The following is a 23,132-nucleotide window of genomic DNA, read 5'->3' on the forward strand; positions in this document are numbered from 1 at the left end:
GACTTATAGATGACCTGGAGCCAGTGGGTTTGGCGACAAATATGAAGTGAGGGCCAGCCAACAGGTCGCAGTGGTGGGTAGCAAATGGGGCATTGGTGACAAAACGGATGGCACTTTGATAGACTACATCCAAATTGCTGAGTAGAGTGTTGGATTGTATTTTGTAAATTACATCGCCGAAGTCAAGGATCGGTAGGATAGTCAGTTTTATGAGGGTATGTTTGGCAGCATGAGTGAAGGATGCTTTGTTGCGAAATAGGAAGCCGATTCTAGATTTAATTTTGGATTGGAGATGCTTAATGTGAGTCTGGAAGGAGAGTTAACAGTCTAACCAGACACCTAGGTATTTGTAGTTGTCCACATATTCTAAGTCAGAACGTAGTGATGTAGTGATGCTGGACGGGCGGGCGGGTGCGGGCAGCGATCGGTTGAAGAGCATGCATTTAGTTTTACTTGCATTTAAGAGCAGTTGGAGGCCATGGTAGAGTGTTGTATGGCATTGAAGCTCGTCTGGAGATTTGTTAACACAATGTCCAAAGAAGGGCCAGAAGTATACAGAATGGTGTCATCTGCGTAGAGGTGGATCAGAGAATCACCAGCAGCAAGAGCGACATCATTGATGTACACAGAGAAAAGAGTCGGCCCGAAAATGGAACCCTGTGGCACCCCCATAGAGACTGCCAGAGGTCCGGACAACAGGCCCTCCGATTTGACACACTGAACTCTGTCAGAGAAGTAGTTGGTGAACCAGGCGAGGCAATCATTTGAGAAACCAAGGCTGTTGAGTCTGCCGATAAGAATGCGAGTGCCTCCACCAGCTTGTGTCTCCACCAGCTTTCCAATCTTTAGGGATGTCAGACGATACGAAAGAGTGGTTGAACAGGCTAGTAATAGGGGTTGCAACAATTGCGGCGGATCATTTTACAAATAGAGGGTCCAGAATGTCTAGCCCAGCTGATTTGTAGGGGTCTTGATTTTGCATCTCTTTCAGAACATCAACTATCTTGATTTGGGTGAAGGAGAAATGGGGGAGGTTTGGGCAAGTTGCTGTGGGGGGTGCAGAGCTATTGACCGGGGTAGGGGTAGCCAGGTGGAAAGCATGGCCAGCCATAGAAAAATGCTTATTGAAATTCTTGATTATCGTAGATTTATCGGTGGTGACAGTGTTTACTAGCCTCAGTGCAGTGGGCAGCTGGGAGGGGGTGCTCTTGCTCTCCATGGACTTTACAGTGTGCCAGAACGTTTTGGAATTGGTGCTACAGGATGCAAATTTCTGTTTCAAAAAGCTAGCCTTTGCTTTCCTAACTGCCTGTGTATATTGGTTCCTAACTTCCCTGAAAAGTTGCATATTGCGGGAGCTATTCAATGCTAATGCAGCAGTATGCCACATTATGTTTTTGTGCTGGTCAAAGGCAGTCAAGTCTAGAGTGAACCAAGGGCTATATCTATTCTTAGTTCTACATTTTTTTAATGGGGCATGCTTATTTACGATGGTGAGGAAAGCACTTTTAAATAATAACCAGGCATCCTCTACCGACGGAATGAGGTCAATATCCTTCCAGGTTACCCGGGCCAGGTCAATTAGAAAGGCCTGCTCGCTGAAGTGTTTTAGGGAGCGTTTGACAGTGATGAGGGGTGGTCATTTGACCGTGGACCCATTACGGACACAGGCAATGATCACTGTGATCCTGCTTGAAGACAGCAGAGGTGTATTTAGAGGGCAGGTTGGTCAGGATGATATCTATGAGGGTGCCCGTGTTTACGGATTTAGGGTTGTACCTTGTAGGTTCCTTGATAATCTCTGTGAGATTGAGGGCATCTATCTTAGATTGTAGGTCGGCCGGGGTGTTAAGCATGCTCCCAGTTTAGGTCACCTAACAGTACAAACTCTGAAGATAAATGTGGGGCAATTAATTCACATATGGTGTCCAGGGCACAGCTGGGGGCTGAGGGGGGTCTATAACAAGCGGCAACAGTGAGAAACGTATTTCTGGAAAGGTGGATTTTTAAAAGTATTTGGGCACAGACCTGGAAAGCATGACATAACTCTGCAGGCTCTCTGCAGTAGATTGCAACTCCACCCCCTTTGGCAGTTCTATCTTGGTGGAAAATGTTGTAGTTGGGGATGGAAATTTCAGAATTTTTGGTGGCTTTCCTAAGCCAGGATTCAGACACGGCTAGGACATCAGGGTTTGCGGAGTGTGCTAAAGCAGTGAATAAAACAAACTTAGGGGGGAGGCTTCTGATGTTAACATGCATGAAACCAAGGCTTTTATGGTTACAGAAGTCAACAAATGATGGCGCCTGGAGAATAGGAGTGGAACTGGGGGCTACAGGGCCTGGGTTGACCTCTACATCACCAGAGGAACAGTGGAGGAGTAGGATAAGGGTACGGCTAAAGGCTATAAGAACTGGTCGTCTAGTGCGTTGGGGACAGAGAAAAGGAGCAGATTTCTGGGCATGGTAGAATAGATTCAGGGCATAATGTACAAACGATGGTATGGTAGGATGTGAGTAGAGTGGAGGTAAACCTAGGCGTTGAGTGACGATGAGAGAGGTTTCGTCTACGGAGGCACTAGTTAAGCCAGGTGAGGTCTCCGCATGTGTGTGGGGTGGGACAAAAGAGCTATCAAAGGCATTTTGAGCAGGACTAAGGACTCTACAGTAAAATAAAACAATAAGAACTATCTAAGACAGCAGTAGACAAGATATATTGACATTAGAGAGAGGCATAAAGCAATCACAGGTGTTGATCAGGAGAGCTAAGACAACAACGGGTAAATGGCGATGGATGGGCAGAGCGGGTCAGTTAGGTACATACAGGACCTGAGTTCGAGGCTGGGGCCGACAGGTAAACAAAATGAGGTATCGTGTTATTGAAACAGTCCAGGGGGCATCAGCTGTGTAGCCTAGTGATCTTAGGGTCAAAAGAGCAGCAAAAGGTGATCGTTCGGTAATCGCTACTACGCTAGCGGGCCGGGGATAGTAGATGATTCTTTGGCGACATTTTAACAGAATAGCCTGTTAAGACCACATCGGACGATCACGTCAGCAGTCCAGTCTTGATGGATCGGCAGGGCTCCGTGTCGACAATAAAAGGTCCAGGCCAATTGGCAAAGGAGGTATTGTAGACCTAGAATTAGCTGGTATATGGGCCTAGCTCCAGGCTAGCTGGTGCTTGCTTCGGGAGAGGTGTTAGCTAACAGTAGCCACTCGTTTGCAGCTAGCTAGCTGCGATGATCAGGTGTAATGGTCCAGAGCTTGCGGCAGGAATCCGGTGATGTGGTAGAGAGAAGCAGTCCGATATGCTCTGGGTTGATATCACGATGCGCAGACAGGCAGGTGTTGTCCGAGCTAAGGCTGGCTGGCGACCGAGAAAAAGGTGAAGACCGTTAGCCGTGGCTAACAAAGACTAGCAGCTAGTTAGCTGGCTAGCTCCTGATGGAGGTTCCAGTTATAAGGTATAAAAATAGCAGATCCGTAGCACATTGGGTGAGGCGGTTGCAGGAAAGTATATTTAGTTCGTAGATAGAAAGTGAGATTAAAATATATACGAAAAAGACTGGCTATTTACACGGGATAAGACAAAGACAAACACACACGTCCTACTGCTATGCCTTCTTGGATTCATATGGGATCCACAATTTGGATCCCTCCACTATCAGCATGTCTATTTATTATGGCCATCGAAATGTTAGTTATTAAAATCAGACCCAACAATAATATCAAGGGATTAGAAATCCAGGGCTTAAAAACAAAGGTGTCATTGTACGCTGATGATTCATGTTCTTTTAGATCCACAATTTGGATCCCTCCACAGCCTCATAGAGGATCTAGATACTTTTTCTAACCTCTCTGGATTACAACCAAATTATGATAAGTGTACTATATTATGTATTGGATCACAACCTCTCACTTTCAGTTATTTGAAAAGGAAACTATGTCCCAAATATCGTCATTTTTAAAACAAGCCATAGAAAGTTGGTTGCAATTTCAATTTAATCCACCAGAAAAGACAGAACAAATAATACAACAAATATTGTGGTTAAACTCATATATACTATTTGATAAAAAAAAAAATATATATATATATATATTATTAAAAAAAGGTATAATCTTCGTAAATTATATCAATAGGACTGGTGAAGTTGTCACACACGCAGATAACAAAAACATATGGAAAAGTTTGCTCTACACAAAATTACAACCAACTAATTGCAGCATTCCTGAGAAAATGAAAGAGGAAGGGGGAAAAAGTAAGGAACTTGTCTATCGGCCCTGTATTAAAGACCAGAATTGGTTAAAGAAAATTGTGATAAATCAAAAAGTATACCAGTTTCATTCGATCAATAACATATGTTTACTTTCAATATACAATCTGTAGAAACAATGAGAATAGAAAGGTTCAGAACTTTTGAGAAACTTCACAGCTCAGTTGAAAAATACATGGTAAATAAAAATCCAATATGGTTGGTGTTAAGCGATAGATAGGAGGGGTTCAATGGAGCTGAAGGTTAAGACTAACAACAACTAATAACACAAGGTAACTTACGTAAAAACATACTGTGTCCGTAAAACGTATATACACTACCGTTCAAAAGTTTGGGGTCACTTAGAAATGTCCTTGTTTTTGAAACAAAAGTACATTTATTTGTCCATTAAAATAACATTCAATTGATCAGAAATACAGTGTAGACATTGTTAATGTAAATTACTATTGTAGCTGGAAATGGCAGATTTTTGATGGAATATGTACATAGGCGTACAGAGGCCCATTATCAGCAACCATCACTCCTGTGTTCCAATGGCATGTTGTGTTAGCTAACCCAAGATTATCATTTTAAAAGGCTAATTGATCATTAGAAAACCCTTTTGCAATTATGTTAGCACAGCTGAAAACTGTTGTCCTCATTAACCTGTTAGGGCTAGGGGGCAGTATTGACACGGCTGGATAAAAAAACGTACCCGATTTAATCTGGTTACTACTCCTGCCCAGTAACTAGAATATGTATATAATTATTGGATAGAAAACACCCTAAAGTTTCTAAAACTGTTTGAATGGTGTCTGTGAGTATAACAGAACTCCTATGGCAGGCCAAAACCTGAGAAGATTTCAAGCAGGAAGTGGCCTGTCTGAGAAGTAGTGTTTCATCTTGGCTCTTTTTATTGAAGACTCAGGATCTGTGCAATAACGTGACACTTCCTACGGCTTCCATAGGGTCTCAGAGCCCGGGAAAAAGTTGAACGATATCGAGGCAGGCTCTGGCTGAAGCACTTTATAGCTTTTGGCAAGTGGCCACTCAGAGTACTATGGGCTTAGGCGCGTGCCCGCTTCGACCGAATGCTTTCTTTTCCTTTGTCTGTTTATCTAAACGCAGATTCCCGGTCGGAATATTATCGCTTTTTTATGAGAAAAATGGCATAAAAATTGATTTTAAACAGCGGTTGACATGCTTCGAAGTACGGTAATGGAATATTTAGAAGAAAAAAAATCACGAATTGCGCCATGCTCGCCACCCTTATTTACCCTTTAGGATAGTGTCTAGAACGCACAAACAAAACGCCACTGTTTGGATATAACGATGGATTATTTTGGACCAAACCAACATTTGTTATTGAAGTAGAAGTCCTGGGAGTGCATTCTGACGAAGACAACAAAGGTAATAACATTTTTCTTATAGTAAATCTGACTTTGATGAGTGCTAAACTTGCTGGGTGTCTAAATAGCTAGCCCTGTGATGCCGGGCTATCTACTGAGAATATTGCAAAATGTGCTTTCACCGAAAAGCTATTTTAAAATCGGACATATCGAGTGCATAGAGGAGTTCTGTATCTATAATTCTTAAAATAATTGTTACGCTTTTTGTGAACGTTTATCGTGAGTAATTTAGTAAATTCACCGGCAGTGTTCGGTGGGAATGCTAGTCACATGCTAGTCACATGCTAATGTAAAAAGCTGGTTTTTGATATAAATATGAACTTGATTGAACAAAACATGCATGTATTGTATAACATAATGTCCTAGGGTTGTCATCTGATGAAGATCAAAGGTTAGTGCTACATTTAGCTGTGGTTTGGGTTTATGTGACATTATATGCTAGCTTGAAAAATGGGTGTCTGATTATTTCTGGCTGGGTACTCTGCTGACATAATCTAATGTTTTGCTTTCGTTGTAAAGCCTTTTTGAAATCGGACAGTGTGGTTAGATTAACGAGAGTCTTATCTTTAAAATGGTGTAAAATAGTCATATTTTTGAAAAATTGAAGTAATATCATATCTAAGGTATTTGAATAACGCGCCACAGGATTCAACTCGCTGTTGAGTAGGTGGGACGCAAGCGTCCCACCTAGCCCATAGAGGTTAAAGAAGCAATAAAACCGGCCTTTAGACTAGTTGAGTATCTGGAGCATCAGCATTTGTCGGTTCGATTACAGGCTCAAAATGGCCAGAAACAAAGACCTTTCTTCTGAAACTCGTCAGTCTATTCTTGTTCTGAGAAATGAAGGCTATTCCATGCGAGAAATTGGCAAGAAACTGAAGATCTCGTACAACGCTGTGTACTACTCCCTTCACAGAACAGCGGAAACTGTCTCTAATCAGAATAGAAAGAGAAGTGGGAGGCCCCGGTGCACAACTGAGCAAGAGGACAAGTACATTAGAGTGTCTAGTTTGAGAAACAGATGTTATGTTGTGCTTATGTTGTGTTCACTTTAGGTGAACCAGTGCTAGCAATTTAAATGTTTTTATTTAGAGCCCTGGGTGCGCATGCATGTGGTAGTGTGTGTGTGTCTGTGAAAGTGTGTTAGTAGTGTGTATGTGGTGTGCGTGCACGTGGCAGTGTGTGTGTGTGGTTACCAGTGTTGTCCAGTAGTATGACCATGTTGTTCCATGCCAGGCTGTGGTCAGGCTTCAGCACTGTAGCATTCCTCCACGCATTCAGAGCATCTAGGTGTCTGTTCAGGTCTGCATACTGGAGAGGAAATGAGATTGAAAAATGGTTATAATTTATACAGTTCAAATAAAAAGCATGAGCACACCCAGAGAAAATGATTTAGGTGCTGACTAACGGTGAATAAACTGTAAGCTATAAAAACAAAGAGCTGCACACTCCATATGTATAACCTCCCAGTCATTTATTGGACACTTCCGGATGCTGGAGTGAGTGGTCGTGTAGCTCTGAGGGAACCAACAAGGTTAGCTAGCCAGCTGTATTCGTTCGTTCACGCCGTTTTCAAAACGGCATCAACACCATAACACCACAGCCACTGCTAGCTAGCCAACTTTACCAATTAGCAGTACTGTAGAAACTATATACATTACAACGGAACGATTTGACTAGTGTAATGTTAGCTAGCTACATAGTTGTCTTTGTATCAAGATAAAGGCGTAGTACAGAGTAACTATCGAGGTTAGCTAGCCAGCTACATTTTCTAACATAGTCTACAACGCGCCCACTGCTAGCTAGCTAACCCTACCAGCTAGCTGTATCATTTTTACATCAATTTTAATTTCTAGTGGTAACTAGAAAAGTTATATTTTAGCGTTTTAGTGTTTCAGTGAATTGTTAGTGAGGGAGGCCCTGCTCTCTCGCTTCCCCAGTTGTTTAGTTAATTTTCATGCCAATCTCCTTTGCATTAGCGTAGCCTCTCCTGTAGCCTATCAACTATGTGTCGGTCTATCCCTGTTCTCTCCTCTCTGCACAGGCCATACAAACGCTTCACATCGCGTGGCCGCTGCCACTCTAACCTGGTGGTCCCAGCGCGCACGACCCACATGGAGTTCCAGGTCTCCGGCAGCCTCTGGAACTGCCAGTCTGCGGCCAACAAGGCAGAGTTCATCTCAGCCTATGCTACCCTCCAGTCCCTCGACTTCTTGGCGCTGACGGAAACATGGATTACCACAGAAAACACCGCTACTCCTACTGCTCTCTCCTCGTCTGACCAAGTGTTCTCGCACACCCCGAGAGCATCTGGTCAGCGGGGTGGTGGCACTTTAATCCTCATCTCTCCCAAGTGGACATTCTCTCTTTCTCGTCTATCTCCTCATTTGAATTCCATGCTGTCACAATCACTAGCCCATTCAAGCTTAACATCCTTACCATTTATCGCCCTCCAGGTTCCCTTGGAGAGTTCATCAATGAGCTTGACGCCTTGATAAGTTCCTTTCCTGAAGATGGCTCACCCCTCACAGTTCTGGGTGACTTTAACCTCCCTACGTCTACCTTTGACTCATTTCTCTCTGCCTCCTTCTTTCCACTCCTCTCCTCTTTTGACCTCACCATCTCACCGTCCCCCCCTACTCACAAGGCAGGCAATACGCTTGACCTCATCTTCACTAGATGCTGTTCTTCTACTAATCTCACTGCAACTCCCCTCCAAGTCTCCGATCACTACCTTGTATCCTTTTCCCTCTCGCTCTCCTCCAACACTACTCACTCTGCCCCTACTCAGATGGTATTGCGCCGTCGCAACCTTCGCTCTCTCTCTCCTGCTACTCTCTCCTCTTCCATCCTATCATCTCTTCCCTCTGCTCAATCCTTCTCCAACCAATCTCCTGATTCTGCCTCCTCAACCCTCCTCTCCTCCTTTTCTGCATCCTTTGACTCTCTATGTCCCCTATCCTCCCGGCCGGCTCGGTCCTCACCTCCTGCTCCGTGGCTTGACGACTCATTGCGAGCTCACAGAACAGGGCTCCGGGCAGCCGAGCGGAAATGGAGGAAAACTAGCCTCCCTGCGGACCTGGCATCTTTTCACTCCCTCCTCTCTACATTTTCCTCCTCTGTTTCTGCTGCTAAAGCCACTTTCTACCACTCTAACTTCCAAGCATCTGCCTCTAACCCTAGGAAGCTCTTTGCCACCTTCTCCTCCCTCCTGAATCCTCCTCCCCCCCCTCCTCCCTCTCTGTGGATGACTTCGTCAACCATTTTGAAAAGAAGGTCGACGACATCCGATCCTCGTTTGTTAAGTCAAACGACACCGCTGGTCCTGCTCACATTGCCCTACCCTATGCTTTGACCTCTTTCTCCCCTCTCTCTCAAGATTAAATCTTGCGTCTTGTGACGGCCGGCCGCCCAACAACCTTCCCGCTTGACCCTATCCCCTCCTCTCTTCTCCAGACCATTTCCGGAGACATTCTCCCTTACCTCACCTCGCTCATCAACTCATCCTTTACCGCTGGCTACGTCCCTTCCGTCTTCAAGAGAGCGAGAGTTGCACCCCTTCTCAAAAACCTACACTCGATCCCTCCGATGTCAACAACTACAGACCAGTATCCCTTCTTTCTTTTCTCTCCAAAACTCTTGAACGTGCCGTCCTTGGCCAGCTCTCCTGCTCTCTCTCAGAATGACCTTCTCGATCCAAATCAGTCCGGTTTCAAGGCTGGTCATTCAACTGAGACTGCTCTTCTCTGTGTCACGGAGGCTCTCCGCACTGCTAAAGCTAACTCTCTCAACTCTGCTCTCATCCTTCAAGACCTATCTGCTGCCTTTGATACTGTGAACCATCAGATCCTCCTCTCCACCCTCTCCGAGGTGGGTATCTCCGGCGCGGCTCACTCTTGGATTGCGTCCAACCTGACAGGTCGCTCCTACCAGGTGGCGTGGCGAGAATCCGTCTCCGCACCACGTGCTCTCCCCACTGGTGTCCCCCAGGGCTCAGTTCTAGGCCCTCTAATATTCTCGCTATACACCAAGTCACTTGGCTCTGTCATATCCTCACATGGTCTCTCCTATCATTGCTACGCAGACGACACACAATTAATCTTCTCCTTTCCCCCTTCTGATAACCAGGTGGCGAATCGCATCTCTGCATGTCTGGCAGACATATCAGTGTGGATGACGGGTCACCACCTCAAGCTGAACCTCGGCAAGACGGAGCTGCTCTTCCTCCCGGGGAAGGACTGCCCTTTCCATGATCTCGCCATCACGGTGGACAACTCCATTGTGTCCTCCTCCCTGAGTGCTAGGAGCCTCGGCGTGACCCTGGACAACACCCTGTCGTTCTCCGCTAACATCAAGGCGGTGACCCGATCCTGTAGGTTCATGCTATACAACATTCGCAGAGTACGACTCTGCCTTACACAGGAAGCGGCGCAGGTCCTAATCCAGGCACTTGTCATCTCCCGTCTGGATTACTGCAACTTCCTGTTGGCGGGGCTCCCTGCCTGTGCCATTAAACTCCTACAACTCATCCAGAATGCCGCAGCCCGTCTGGTGTTCAACCTTCCCAAGTTCTCTCACGTCACCCCGCTCCTCCGCACACTCCACTGGCTTCCAGTTGAAGCTCGCATCTGCTACAAGACCATGGTGCTTGTCTACGGAGCTGTGAGGGGAACGGCACCTCCGTACCTTCAGGCTCAGATCAGGCCCTACACCCAAACAAGGGCACTGCGTTCATCCACCTCTGGCCTGCTGGCCCCCCTACCTCTGCGGAAGCACAGTTCCCGCTCAGCCCAGTCAAAACTGTTCGCTGCCCTGGCACCCCAATGGTGGAACAAGCTCCCTCACCACCTTCCGTAGACACCTGAAATCCCACCTCTTTAAGGAATACCTGGGATAGGATATAGTAATCCTTCTAACCCCCCCCCCCCAAAAAAAAAGATATAGATGTACTATTGTTAAGTGGTTGTTCCACTGGATATCATAAGGTGAATGCACCAATTTGTAAGTCGCTATGGATAAGAGCGTCTGCTAAATGACGTAAATGTAAAAATGTAAATGTAAAAAAACACCAACGTTTCGGCATCGCTGTGCCTTCTTCAGGGTAATGTCATGAATGCTTGAACCAGGTTATGTAGATCTCATACATTACCATTCTAGCAAACCACAATCTGCAGTCTGTTTGAGGCTCACAGCAGCCTACTAGGTTTGGAACAGAACAAGCTACAGTACCTCATCGGGAAGAGTTACCACTCTCAAATCTATTGAATTAACTTTTTCTGCATAGACTGGTCAACATGATAGATTTAAACATGTAGTTTATTTAACCTTAGATTTGGGGTTACAACAGTACTAAGCTCATAAGGCATTTAATAACATATTCATCAATAATTAATTAGTGCAAATTCTATTGACTGTTTAACAGTAGGAAATCTTACAGATTGTGGCTTTAAGTCCGACCTCGGATTGTGGCTTTAACCTGTCTGGGGTATGTGGGACGCTAGCTCTTATTCTCTCCCTATTCTATGTCTTATTCTCTCCTCTCCCTTATTCTCTCCCTATTCACAGTAGAAGCATGAAAAAACAAACGTTCTAAAGACTGTTGACATCTAGTGGAAGCCTTAGGAAGTGCAAAATGAACCCTAAGTCACTGTATACTGTATAGGCAATCACTTGAAAAACTACAAACCTCAGATTTCCACACTTCCTGGTTGGATTTTTCTCAGGTTTTTGCCTGCCATATGAGTTCTGTTATACTCACAGACATCATTCAAACAGTTTTAGAAACTACAGAGTGTTTTCTATCCGAATCTACTAATAATATGCATATCCCACCTTCTGAGCCTGAGTTGCAGGCAGTTTACTACGGGCACACCTTTCATCCGGACGTCAAAATACTGCCCCCTACCCTAGAGAAGTTAAGTCCAACCTTTGTACTCACCAGGCGTCCCAGGTTGTAGTAACAGTCAGGGTATTTCTTCCGGAAATGGATGGCGTTCCAGTAGCTCTGTTCTGCTTCCTTAAACTTCTTCAGACTGTTTTGCACTATTCCCAGATTCATCCACGCTGCTGCAAAGTCCGGCCTTTCTCAGAAGAACACCACAGTTGCATTTAATGTCAAGAATGTTTTATTTTGTGTGAAGTCAAAGGCTAATAAAGTTATTTCTGTGATTTTTTTCTGTGCGCATGTACAGTGAGGGAAAAAATAATTTGATCCCCTGCTGATTTTGTAAGTTTGCCCACTGACAACGAAATGATCAGTCTATAATTTTAATGGTAGGTTTATTTGAACAGTGAGAAACAGAATAACAACAACAAAAAATCCAGAAAAACGCATGTCAAAAATGTTAGAAATTGATTTGCATTTTAATGAGGGAAATAAGTATTTGACCCCCTCTCAATCAGAAAGATTTCTGGCTCCCAGGTGTCTTTTATACAGGTAACGAGCACACTCTTAAAGGGAGTGCTCCTAATCTCAGCTTGTTACCTGTAAAAAAGACACCTGTCCACAGAAGCAATCAATCAATCAGATTCCAAACTCTCCACCATGACCAAGACCAAAGAGCTCTCCAAGGATGTCAGGGACAAGATTGTAGACCTATACAAGGCTGGAATGGGCTACAAGACCATCGCCAAGCAGCTTGGTGAGAAGGTGACAGCAGTTGGTGCGATTATTCGCAAATGGAAGAAACACAAAAGAACTGTCGATCTCCCTCGGCCTGGGGCTCCATGCAAGATCTCACCTCGTGGAGTTGCAATAATCATGAGAACGGTGAGGAATCAACCCAGAACTACACGGGAGGATCTTGTCAATTATCTCAAGGCAGCTGGGACCATAGTCACAAAGAAAACAATTGGTAACACACTACGCTGTGAAGGACTGAAATCCTGCAGCGCCCGCAATATTCCCCTGCTCAAGAAAGCACATATACATGCCTGTCTGAAGTTTGCCAATGAACATCTGAATGATTCAGAGGACAACTGGGTGAAAGTGATGTGGTCAGATGAGACCAAAATGGAGCTCTTTGGCATCAACTCAACTCACCGTGTTTGGAGGAGGAGTAATGCTGCCTATGACCCCAAGAACACCATCCCCACCGTCAAACATGGAGGTGGAAACATTATGCTTTGGGGGTGTTTTTCTGCTAAGGGGACAGGACAACTTCACCGCATCAAAGGTACGATGGACGAGGCCATGTACCGTCAAATCATGGGTGAGAACCTCCTTCCCTCAGCCAGGGCATTGAAAATGGGTCGTGGATGGGTATTCCAGCATGAAAATGACCCAAAACACACGGCCAAGGCAACAAAGGAGTGGCTCAAGAAGAAGCACATTAAGGTCCTGGAGTGGCCTAGCCAGTCTCCAGACCTTAATCCCATAGAAAATCTGTTGAGGGAGCTGAAGGTTCGAGTTGCCAAACGTCAGCCTCGAAACCTTAATGACTTGGAGAAGATCTTCAAAGAGGAGTGGGACAAAATCCCTCCTGAGATGTGTGCAAACCTGGTGGCCAACTACAAGAAACGTCTGACCTCTGTGATTGCCAACAAGGGTTTTGCCACCAAGTACTAAGTCATGTTTTGCAGAGGGGTCAAATACTTATTTCCCTCATTAAAATGCAAATCAATTTATAACATTTTTGACGTGCGTTTTTCTGGATTTTTTTGTTGTTATTCTGTCTCTCACTGTTCAAATAAACCTACCATTGAAATTATAGACTGATCATTTCTTTGTCAGTGGACAAACGTACAAAATCAGCAGGGGATCAAATACTTTTTTCCCTCACTGTACATGCATGCCTACGTTCGTGCATGTCAGTGTGTGTGTGTCCACCTACTGTATGAGTACAGCTTTTGCCAGAAGCTCCTCTGCCTCCACCAATTCGTTCCTCTCTTTCAGGATGTTGCCTAGGTTGTTCATAGCATGGACATACGTAGGGTGCAACCTGACACAAAACACAGCTGAGAGGTTCAATGGTTTCGGTCGTAGGTTTGATAAAGTATTATTGTGACATGTGCTTTCCAATGCGACTCTGTTCCAATATCCACAGTACCATAACACCTAGTATGAAACAATGTTTTGGGTGTAAGTGATATACAAGTATGGACATTGGAATGTAACCTACACGTACCCAAGAGCCATACCATAGAACTAGAGAAAAACTCATATTGAGAGTGTGAACCTGTAGTACTCGTACCTGACTGCCTCTCTGTAGTACTTGATGGCAGCACTGGTGTTCCCTCTGTCTGCTAGGTTCTTACCCACATTATAATGCACCTGGAGAGGGAAAGAGGCAGCAAAAGTGAAAACGAAATAAATAAAAACAAATCAAATTAAAATCAAACTTATTTTGAATAGTTTGGGAATCATTTTCATGACTGCTTGAGGACCCAATATGGTCTGACAAAGACGCAGACAGACAGACACACCAATCGATGCACCAGTAATCCTGACAGACAGACAAGCCAGCCAGAAAGATAGACACATCAGACAGACAGACACCACCTTGGCATTGAGGGGACAGACTGACAGGGCGCTGGTGAAGAGGCTCTGCTCGGAGCGCCACTGGTGACTGCGCAGGGCACAGCGAGCCACATACACACATAGCAGGGCCAGCAGGGAGGCACGGAGCAGACCCTACAACACACAAGATTGAGGACCATCCGTTACGCCAGGACAATGAAGTGAAGGCAATGAAGTGAACCCTGTTTGATTCAGCTCCATCCTAACAGTCTTAAAATCCTCCATCTCTTTTCAATGTCCGACAAAAGACTAGATCAGGTTACAAGAAAATTGGGAGAACCTCAAATGTATGTGATGTGTAGCTTTTAGCTGGGCGAGGATGTGTGTGTGTGTGTATATTCTCTACCTTGTGTCTGCTCCAGCGGCCGCAGCAGTGTCCCAGGGCGTAGGCCAGTAGCAGACAGTAGCCAGCGGAGGAGAGGTAGAGGACCCTCTCTGCAATGACGAAGCCAACCCTGAAGAATATGTTGCAGGCGGGCAGGAAGGGGACTACCAGAAGCACTAGACCCAGGGTCAACGTCCTGACAAGATTTACAGGGTCAAAGTAACACTTTATAATATTTGTCATGAAAAAAGTATTCATAATCCATTTATAAAAAGCTTACATGCGATTGAATTGATCGATTAGTATTTGAACAGTCCCATCCGACAATGAACTCAAACTGATCATAAAAAAGGGCAAACCATATGTCAGTGTATCAGGTTGTTGAAGACCCTGAGATGAGGTGCAGTCATCCAATACTACAAGTGAACTCCCCAAAGTTCTGCTGCAAGAAAGTCATTGGTTCCAGTTGCTAGTCACAATGGTCTGTCTGCAGTTCTTCTCCGTAATCACGTAGCAAATCTTTCCAGGCCATTTCTTCAACTTTTGTATTTGACAAAACAGCTACTGTATGCTATGCAAAACTCTCTCACTTAACAATCTGCAATGGAAGGTAAAGTTTGGCTGAGAAGAAGTGCTTTCCCCACTTTAATAATGTTTTTTGTTTCGCCGGTCTGTCTCTTTCTAATAGTCTTCGACTCCTATTTATAGATTGTACAAATACTTTGAGTGAAACCACAAATCGTATGTGTACATTTTGAGATTAACCAATATAAGGTCTGTATCGGAGTCAGTGGGTCCTTCTTCTCTCCTATAATAAGTACACTTTAATTGCTATTTGCTAAACAAAGATATAATTCAGCTTTACAAAACATTTCTTGGTTAAAAAGGTTTTTAAAAAGTGTCAATCTTAAATTTGACATACCAGTTAGGATCTGGCAAAAAATGCCTGAGGACTACCTGGCCTGATGATGCCTTGCTGTCCCCAGTCCACCTGGTCATGCTGCTGCTCCAGTTTCAACTGTTCTGCCTGCGGCTATGGAACCCTGACCTGTTCACCGGACGTGCTACCTTATCCCAGACCTGCTGTTTTTGACTCTCTCTCTCTCTCTCTACCTACCTACCTCACCTGCTGTCTCGAACTCTGAATGCTCGGCTATGAAAAGCCAACAGACATTTACTCCTGAGGTGCTGACCTGTTGCACCCTCTACAACCACTGTGATTATAATTATTTGACCGTGCTGGTCATCTATGAACATTTTAACATCTTGGCCATGTACTGTTATAATCTCCACCCAGCACAGCCAGAAAGCGGGAAAAATCCATATATTAGCCGCGTCATTGTTTAAGCCGCGAGGTTCAAAGCCTGGGAAAAAAGTTGCGGCTTATAGTCCGGAATTTACGGTATGTAAAACATACTGTGCCCGTAAAACAGGTGCCAAAGCGGTCTAAGGCACTGCATCTCAGTGCTAGAGTGTCACTACAGACCCTGGTTCGATTCTAGGCTGTATCACAACCGGCCGTCATTGGGAGTCCCATAGGGCGGCGCACAATTGGCCCAGCGTCGTCCTGGTTAGGGTTTGGCCGGAGTAGGCCGCCATTGTAAATATGAATTTGTTCTTAACTGACTTGCCTAGTTAAATAATGGTTAAATAAATTGAAAAAATTACTTTTTGGAAATAGTTTGAAACAGTTTGAAAGATATGGCATAGAAAAAAAGCTACCAGAAATAGATGGGAGAGATGGGATATCTATCTTTATATATATATATATCTACATATAAATCTACACACACACACTACCGGTCAAAAGTTTAGGGTCACTTAAAAATTTCACATTTTTGTTCATTAAAATAACATCAAATTGATCAGAAATACAGTGTATACATTGTTCATGTTTTAAATTACTATTGTAGCTGGAAACAGCAGATTTTTTATGGAATATCTGTCTCAACAGTCTCAACGTCTACAGTGAAGAGGCGACTCTGGGATGCTGGCCTTCTAGGCAGAGTTCCTCTGTCCAGAGTGTGTTCTTTTTCCCATCTTAATCTTTTCTTTGTATTGGCCAGTCTGAGATATGGCTTTTTCTTTGCAACTCTGCCTAGAAGGCCAGCATCCCGGAGTCGCCTCTTCACTGTTGACGTTGACACGGGTGTTTTGCGGGTACTATTTAATGAAGCTTCCAGTTGAGGACTTGTGAGGCGTCTGTTTCTCAAACTAGACACTCTAATGTACTTGTCCATACCACCCCTGGTATGTAGATCCACTGCTTTGTCCCTCTTCACAAACCATCCAGTAGAGCTCCCCTGCTTCGCACAGCTCAGTAAGAGACATCTGATGTGACAGTTGATTTTCAAGTATCTGTGGCCATGGATGCACAGTGAGAACAACCTTAAGTACTTGAGTGTGTCCAGCGTAGAAAGAGTGAAGTATGTTCCATCCTGCCCTGCCAGTGGTAACTCTTTTGTCAAGAGTGTGTTATATAGTAGCCACCATCCCAAGTTCCTGTGTGCAGACACACTGATGTGCATGCAGACACACTGATGTGCATGCAGACACACTGATGTGACCTCACTTACATAGTAATTTATTAGAAAAGCCAAGCACAGTTGTGATAAACTCTTTTTTTTAATCACAAGCTGTCTTTTCTGATTCACACCTTTATCGAGCACCCCTCCTTTCCTTTGTTCATTGAAGCACAGAGGCCCAAATCAAATCAACGTTTATTGGTCGAGTGGTGACTGTTCAACAGTCTGATGGCCTGGAGATAAGCAGTTTCTCAGTCCAGATGGTAGCAGGGTGAACAGGCCGTAGTTCGGGTGATTGATGATCTTCTTGGTCTTCCTGTGACACCAGGTGCTGTAGATGTCCTGGAGGGCAGGCAGTGTGCCCCCCGGTGATGTGTTTGGCTGACCGCACCACCTACTGGAGAGCCTTGCTGTTGCAGACGGTGCAATTGCCATACCAGGCGGTGATAAAGCCCAACAGGATATTTTCAATGCTGCATCTATAGACGTTCTTTAGAGTCTTAAGGGCCAAGCCAAATGTATTCAGCCTCCTGAGGTTGAAGAGGTGCCTTTGCGTCTTCTTCACAATACTGTCTGTGTGAATGGACCTTTTCAGGTTGTCAGTGATGTGGATGCAGAGGAACTTGAATCTTTTAACCCTCTCCACTGCGGCCCCGTCAATGTGCTCTCTCGACTGTCCTGTAGTTGATGATCAGCTCCTTCGTCTTGTTAACGTTGAGGGAGAGGTTATTTTCCTGGCACCACTCCGCCAGGGCTCTCACCTCCTCCCTGTAGGCTGTCTCATCATTGTTGGTAATCAGGTCTACCACTGTTGTGTCATCAGCAAACATGATGATTGAGTTGGAGACATGTGTGGCCACGCAGTCATGGATGAACAGGGAGTACAGGGAGCCCCCATGTTGAGGATCAGAGGGGCGGACGTGTTGTTGCCTACCTTCACCACTTTTGGTCGGCCCACCTGAACTCACACCTATTATTTGAATGAGGGTCTGCAGTGAACAGGACGTGAGAAGGAAGAGGTGGGTGGGTGTTTCACTGCTTTCACCAGTCTATAGAAAAGGTCATGGTTTGTGTTCATGGTCATACCGAAATCCTTTAAAAAAAAACTTGGTGGAAGTGGAAACATAACACTGGGCTAATGAAGTATAGTAGAAAAAAACAGAAATGCCTGCACACTATATATGCTTCCAATTACCACCTTTATTGGCAACATTTCAAAGGACCTTCATCAGAGCATATTCAGTGTGCTGGCCTTTGTTCTTTTCACTGCTTGGATCCCTAAAAAACACTGTTACATAATACTTACAACAAATAGACATACTGTGTAATATACAGTTGTAAGTCAGCTGAAATTATTCTGAATGTTTCTATAAAGTGATCAGAGTTGATGCTTGAGTCACATTCGATCCACTGTTCATAACTGAGTAACCAACATTGTAACCAAACATGTTTTATCTTGACAACAGTGTGTGTGTGTGTGTGTGTGTGTGTGTGTGTGTGTGTGTGTGTGTGTGTGTGTGTGTGTGTGTGTGTGTGTGTGTGTGTGTGTGTGTGCGCGCGCGCACACGTGTCGGCTGAGCTCTCTCCTACCTCCTCCTCTGGCTGTCCTGTGAGCATAAGGCTTGGCTTATCAAGCCTATCAGGAAGCACCAGAGCAGCAGCAGCCAGGCCGTCCTCCAATCAAACGCTGACTTAATGAGGGGCACACAGCCCATGGACCAATCAAAACACAGCCACCAGGGACACAGCAGCACCCAGGCATTCAGTGAGTAGTAGTAATTATAGTTGACTATCTGCCAATCACACAGAACAGGACAGGGGATGAGAATGAAAGAGGGGAGGGAGAGAGTGGGAGGGAGGGATAGAGAGAGAGCAGAGCGAGATGGCAGAGTGTGAGGGAGAAGGAGAGAGGGAGGGAAAAAATAAGAACATTTCAAATAAAAAAGCACAGACAATCAATGGATTGATACGATTATGATTAGTGTAGAGGTCGACCGATTAATCGGAATGGCCGATTAATTAGGGCCGATTTCAAGTTTTCATAACAATCAGTAATCGGTATTTTTGGCCACCTTTATTTAACTAGGCAAGTCAGATTAAGAACACATTCTTATTTACAATGACGGCCTATAAACGGGGGTTAACTGCTTTGTTCAGGGGGGATTCGTTTTTGCAACCTTCGGTTACCAGTCCAACGCTCTAACCACCTGCCTTACATTGCACTCCACAAGGATTAACAGGCTGACTACCTGTAACGCGAGGGCAGCAAGAAGCAAAGGTAAGTTGCTAGCTAGCATTAGACTTATAAAAAACGATCAATCTTAACATAATCACTAGTTAACTACACATGGTTGATGATATTACTAGTTTATCTAACGTGTCCTGCGTTGCATATGATCGATGCGGTGCCTGTTAATTTTCATTGAATCACAGCCTACTTCGACAAACGGGTGTTGATTTAACAAGCGCATTTGTGAAAAAAGTACTGTCGTTGCACCAATGTACCTAACCATAAACATCAATGCCTAACAGGAATATTTAGACTTAGTCACCCGTGAGATAAAATACGGAACGGTTCCGTATGTGACTGAAAGAAAAAAAACTTTTGTTTTCGAGATGATAGTTTCCAGATTCGACCATATTAATGACCCAAGGCTCGTATTTCTGTGTGTTTATTATATTATAATTAAGTCTATGATTTGATAGAGCAGTCTGACTTAGCGGTGGTAGGCAGCAGCAGGCTCATAAGCATTCATTCAAACAGCCCTTCGCTGTGCTTCAAGCATTGCGCTGTTTATGACTTCAACCTGGATGGGTATAATTTGTGGAACGTTCCAACAGGAATCTATTCCAAAAACTTCGTAAATAACAGGGTTTCCAAAAAACAACGCATACAAAGTTGTATAGCGGCAGAATAAGATACCGGGTAGGGAGTGGTCTATTTCATTGCGTTTTTCACTCATCACGTTTATTCAGAAAAATGTCTGTCCTCACATGTCTGTTTGCCTATGGACAAACATTAAGAATAAGCTACGTGGTGAGTTGATGCCTATTCGGCAGCCTGTTAGCTAGGTTTGTATGCGTTGCTACTTTGTATGCGTTGTTGGTTGGCAACCTTTTACTTTACGTTTTTTGGAACAGATTCCTGTTGGAACGTTCCACAAATTATACCCACCCCTTCAAGCCTATCAACTCCCAAGATTAGGCTGGTGTAACCGATGTGAAATGGCTAGCTAGTTAGCCGGGTGCACGCTAATAGCGTTTCAAATGTCACTCGCTCTGAGACTTGTAGTTGATCCCTTCCTCTGCATGGGTAACGCTGCTTCGAGGGTGGCTGTTGTCGATGTGTTCTTGGTTTGAGCCCAGGTAGGAGCGAGGAGAGGGACGGAAGCTATACTGTTACACTGGCAATACTAAAGTGCCTATAAGAACATCCAATAGTCAAAGGTATATGAAATACAAATCGTATAGAGAGAAATAGTCCTATAATTCCTATTATAATATAATAACTACAACCTAAAACTTCTTACCTGGGAATATTGAAGACTCATGTTAAAAGGAACCACTAGCTTTCATATGTTCCCATGTTCTGAGCAAGGCACTTAAACATTAGCTTTCTTACATGGCACATATTGTACTTTTACTTTCTTCTCCAACACTTTGTTTTGCATTATTTAAACAAAATTGAACATGTTTCATTATTTATTTGAGGCTAAATAGATTTTGATGTATTATATTAAGTTAAAATAAGTGTTCATTCAGTATTGTTGTAATTGTCATTAGGGAAAAAAATAGAAAATAATCGGCCGATTAATAGGTATCGGCTTTTTTGGTCCCCCAATAACTGGTATCGGCTTTGAAAAATCATAATCGGTCGACCTCTAGATTGGTGTACTACTATAGAGGTCTGCGCGGTGATAGATGTTTTCAACTATTAAGAGCACGTCCTAAAAAGACAATTCAAAACCAAAAAAATAATTTCCTTCCATAGAGGAGGGTGAGATTACAAATTACCATAAGAGTCGTTATTTAACCTACATACTCCATCCAGTATCATTCAAATAGGTAAAACATGACTCACTCTGAGAAAGACATTTTCTGCAAAGGATGCTGGGTTGTCTACTTCAGTGAAGGCAGGGGGCCCAGTTCCCATGATTCTCCAGCGGGCGTACAGCAGGGAGGCTCCGCCCATAGCCAGCAGAGCCAATCGGATCAGGAGGCCCGTCTTCACCCGCTCACTCACCTGACACGACACACATCAGACAAACATAGTAATAATTCCTGCATCTTGCAAAACTAATCATGTTTGCATCATTCAGTGTAGAGGAGTCCACAACAACAACAACAGCCCGAGTCCAAATTAAGTACACTTACCTAACCATAACCATAGGGTACATGATCAGTACATGTTAGAAGGCTATTCTGGTGCATTTCCATGCAGGATTTACCCCAGTGTTTTACCCAAAAGGCTCAGACATTTTTTTCCATCTACGCGGGGCCGACATGTGTCTCACTCGACCATGGCTCCAGCGGACATGCTCTCACTTTGGGTCAAAGCCAAGCAACTGGTACTTTTCAGCCTTCATTTGCATAACAATGGCAAACTGTGAACTTTCTCATTCTCACAAAGCCACTGTTATTATTATGCAGAGGTTGTTGATTCTGCTTTTCACAAACCCTTACTGTCAGCCCTAGCTACGGAAATACAACTTCCTTAGTATAACATAAGGGCATATACAGTAGTGTAGCACGAAACGCAACACAATTAGTGTAAGAGGTAGAGCCCGTCCAATATTATCAGATGATATTATCCTTTTACTGATGTATTTGTATCACCGTTTGATCCATTGGAAAGGACGTATGTAAGATGCGGAGAAAGTAGTAGTTCATAGAATTTGACTTTATTGTGCATTTCATTATTTGTCTTGAGGGCGGCAATAGTAGTACTTGTCCATTTTGAAACGCTGTAGCTAGTATACACTTCCTCAAAATAGTCAGAATTAATCTAAGATAACTCAAGAAATCTCCCATTAATTTTGATGTTTTTGCAGAGATCTTCGTCCCTCAGTTTTACATTAACTAAGATGTTTGTTGCAGAAAAACTGCATGAAAATGAGTCATCTCTCGTTGAATGACAACAAAGACTTGAAGAATCCCTACTGTTGATGTCACATGTGTCGTAGTGGAGAGAAGACCAAGGCGCAGCGGGTATGTGGATACTCATATTCTTTTAATGAAAACACGCAAAGCATCCACAGGGAAAACAATAAACAGTACTCACGACAACAGGAACAGTTTTGCAGGCTCACAAAACGCAGTGCAAAAACAACTACCCACAACCCCAAAGAAAAACACACACTACTATATAGGACTCCCAATCAAAGGCAACTCAACACACCTGCCTTCAATTGGGAGTCCAATCACCAACACAACACTTAACACACAAAAACCCTGCCACGTCCTGACCAAAACTAATACAATTGCTCCCTCTGCTGGTCAGGACGTGACAGTTGACCAATCACCGACGAAAGGGCGTAGACGTCGGCTTGCCTCGAGAAAAGATGGCTTGTGCCCGAAAAGTACAAAAACGGCACAAAATGTCATCATAATATACGCACGAACACTTCCAAACTGTTTCAGCTGGGAAGCATGAAGATACCTTAAGTCAGAGAGGAGAGTGAACAACTGTGAACTAACTCTTAGTCTTACTGCTACCACTTTATTGAGCTGGCCAGAAATGCACTCTGGGCATATACCATTACGTGAAGTCTCATGGTAGGGTGTCAGGTGTCTTGACAGACAATTGATGGTACACCCAAATGTAAAGAAAGAGCAGTGCTAAGAACATTCAGCTCTGTGGTAACGTTAATGCCCTTTAGTGAAGCCACCGAAATCTAGTGTTATATTTGCTCTTTGAGAAGCTTATTCCTCAAGCTCTGTCATTCAAATGTTTTCTGAGACACACAAAAAAAAAAAAAAACTTTGCAGTTTACAAAGTAGCACTTTGTAGCTACGTTTTGATGTATGGATGCATTGTCACTTGATAGGGACTGGTTCAAATTCACGTTTCGCCAATCGCTAATCCTTTCCTTGACAAGTGCTAGC

The 23,132-nt window shown here is 44.0% G+C and overlaps 1 protein-coding gene across 4 annotated transcripts in view; it reads right to left on the reverse strand.

The window, feature by feature from the left end:
- Nucleotides 1-23,132, reverse strand: part of tmtc4 (transmembrane O-mannosyltransferase targeting cadherins 4) — a 71,349-nt gene that overhangs the window by 33,072 nt on the left and 15,145 nt on the right. For 3 of the 4 annotated variants that reach the window (XM_082966923.1, XM_014163787.3, XM_082966924.1), the window contains exons 8-15: nucleotides 21,109-21,270; nucleotides 18,618-18,820; nucleotides 14,524-14,698; nucleotides 14,160-14,291; nucleotides 13,852-13,931; nucleotides 13,492-13,599; nucleotides 11,598-11,739; nucleotides 6,856-6,970 (exon numbers count right to left, since the gene is read on the reverse strand). In XM_082966923.1, the coding sequence (XP_082823049.1) occupies nucleotides 6,856-6,970; nucleotides 11,598-11,739; nucleotides 13,492-13,599; nucleotides 13,852-13,931; nucleotides 14,160-14,291; nucleotides 14,524-14,698; nucleotides 18,618-18,820; nucleotides 21,109-21,270 (1,117 nt within the window). The remainder of the gene's footprint in view (nucleotides 1-6,855; nucleotides 6,971-11,597; nucleotides 11,740-13,491; nucleotides 13,600-13,851; nucleotides 13,932-14,159; nucleotides 14,292-14,523; nucleotides 14,699-18,617; nucleotides 18,821-21,108; nucleotides 21,271-23,132) is intronic. The other variant, XM_082966925.1, reaches the window with a different exon arrangement.

The sequence above is a fragment of the Salmo salar genome, chromosome 21, assembly GCF_965601325.2.
Source record: "Salmo salar chromosome 21, fSalSal1, whole genome shotgun sequence".
Taxonomy (NCBI): Eukaryota; Metazoa; Chordata; class Actinopteri; order Salmoniformes; family Salmonidae; genus Salmo; species Salmo salar.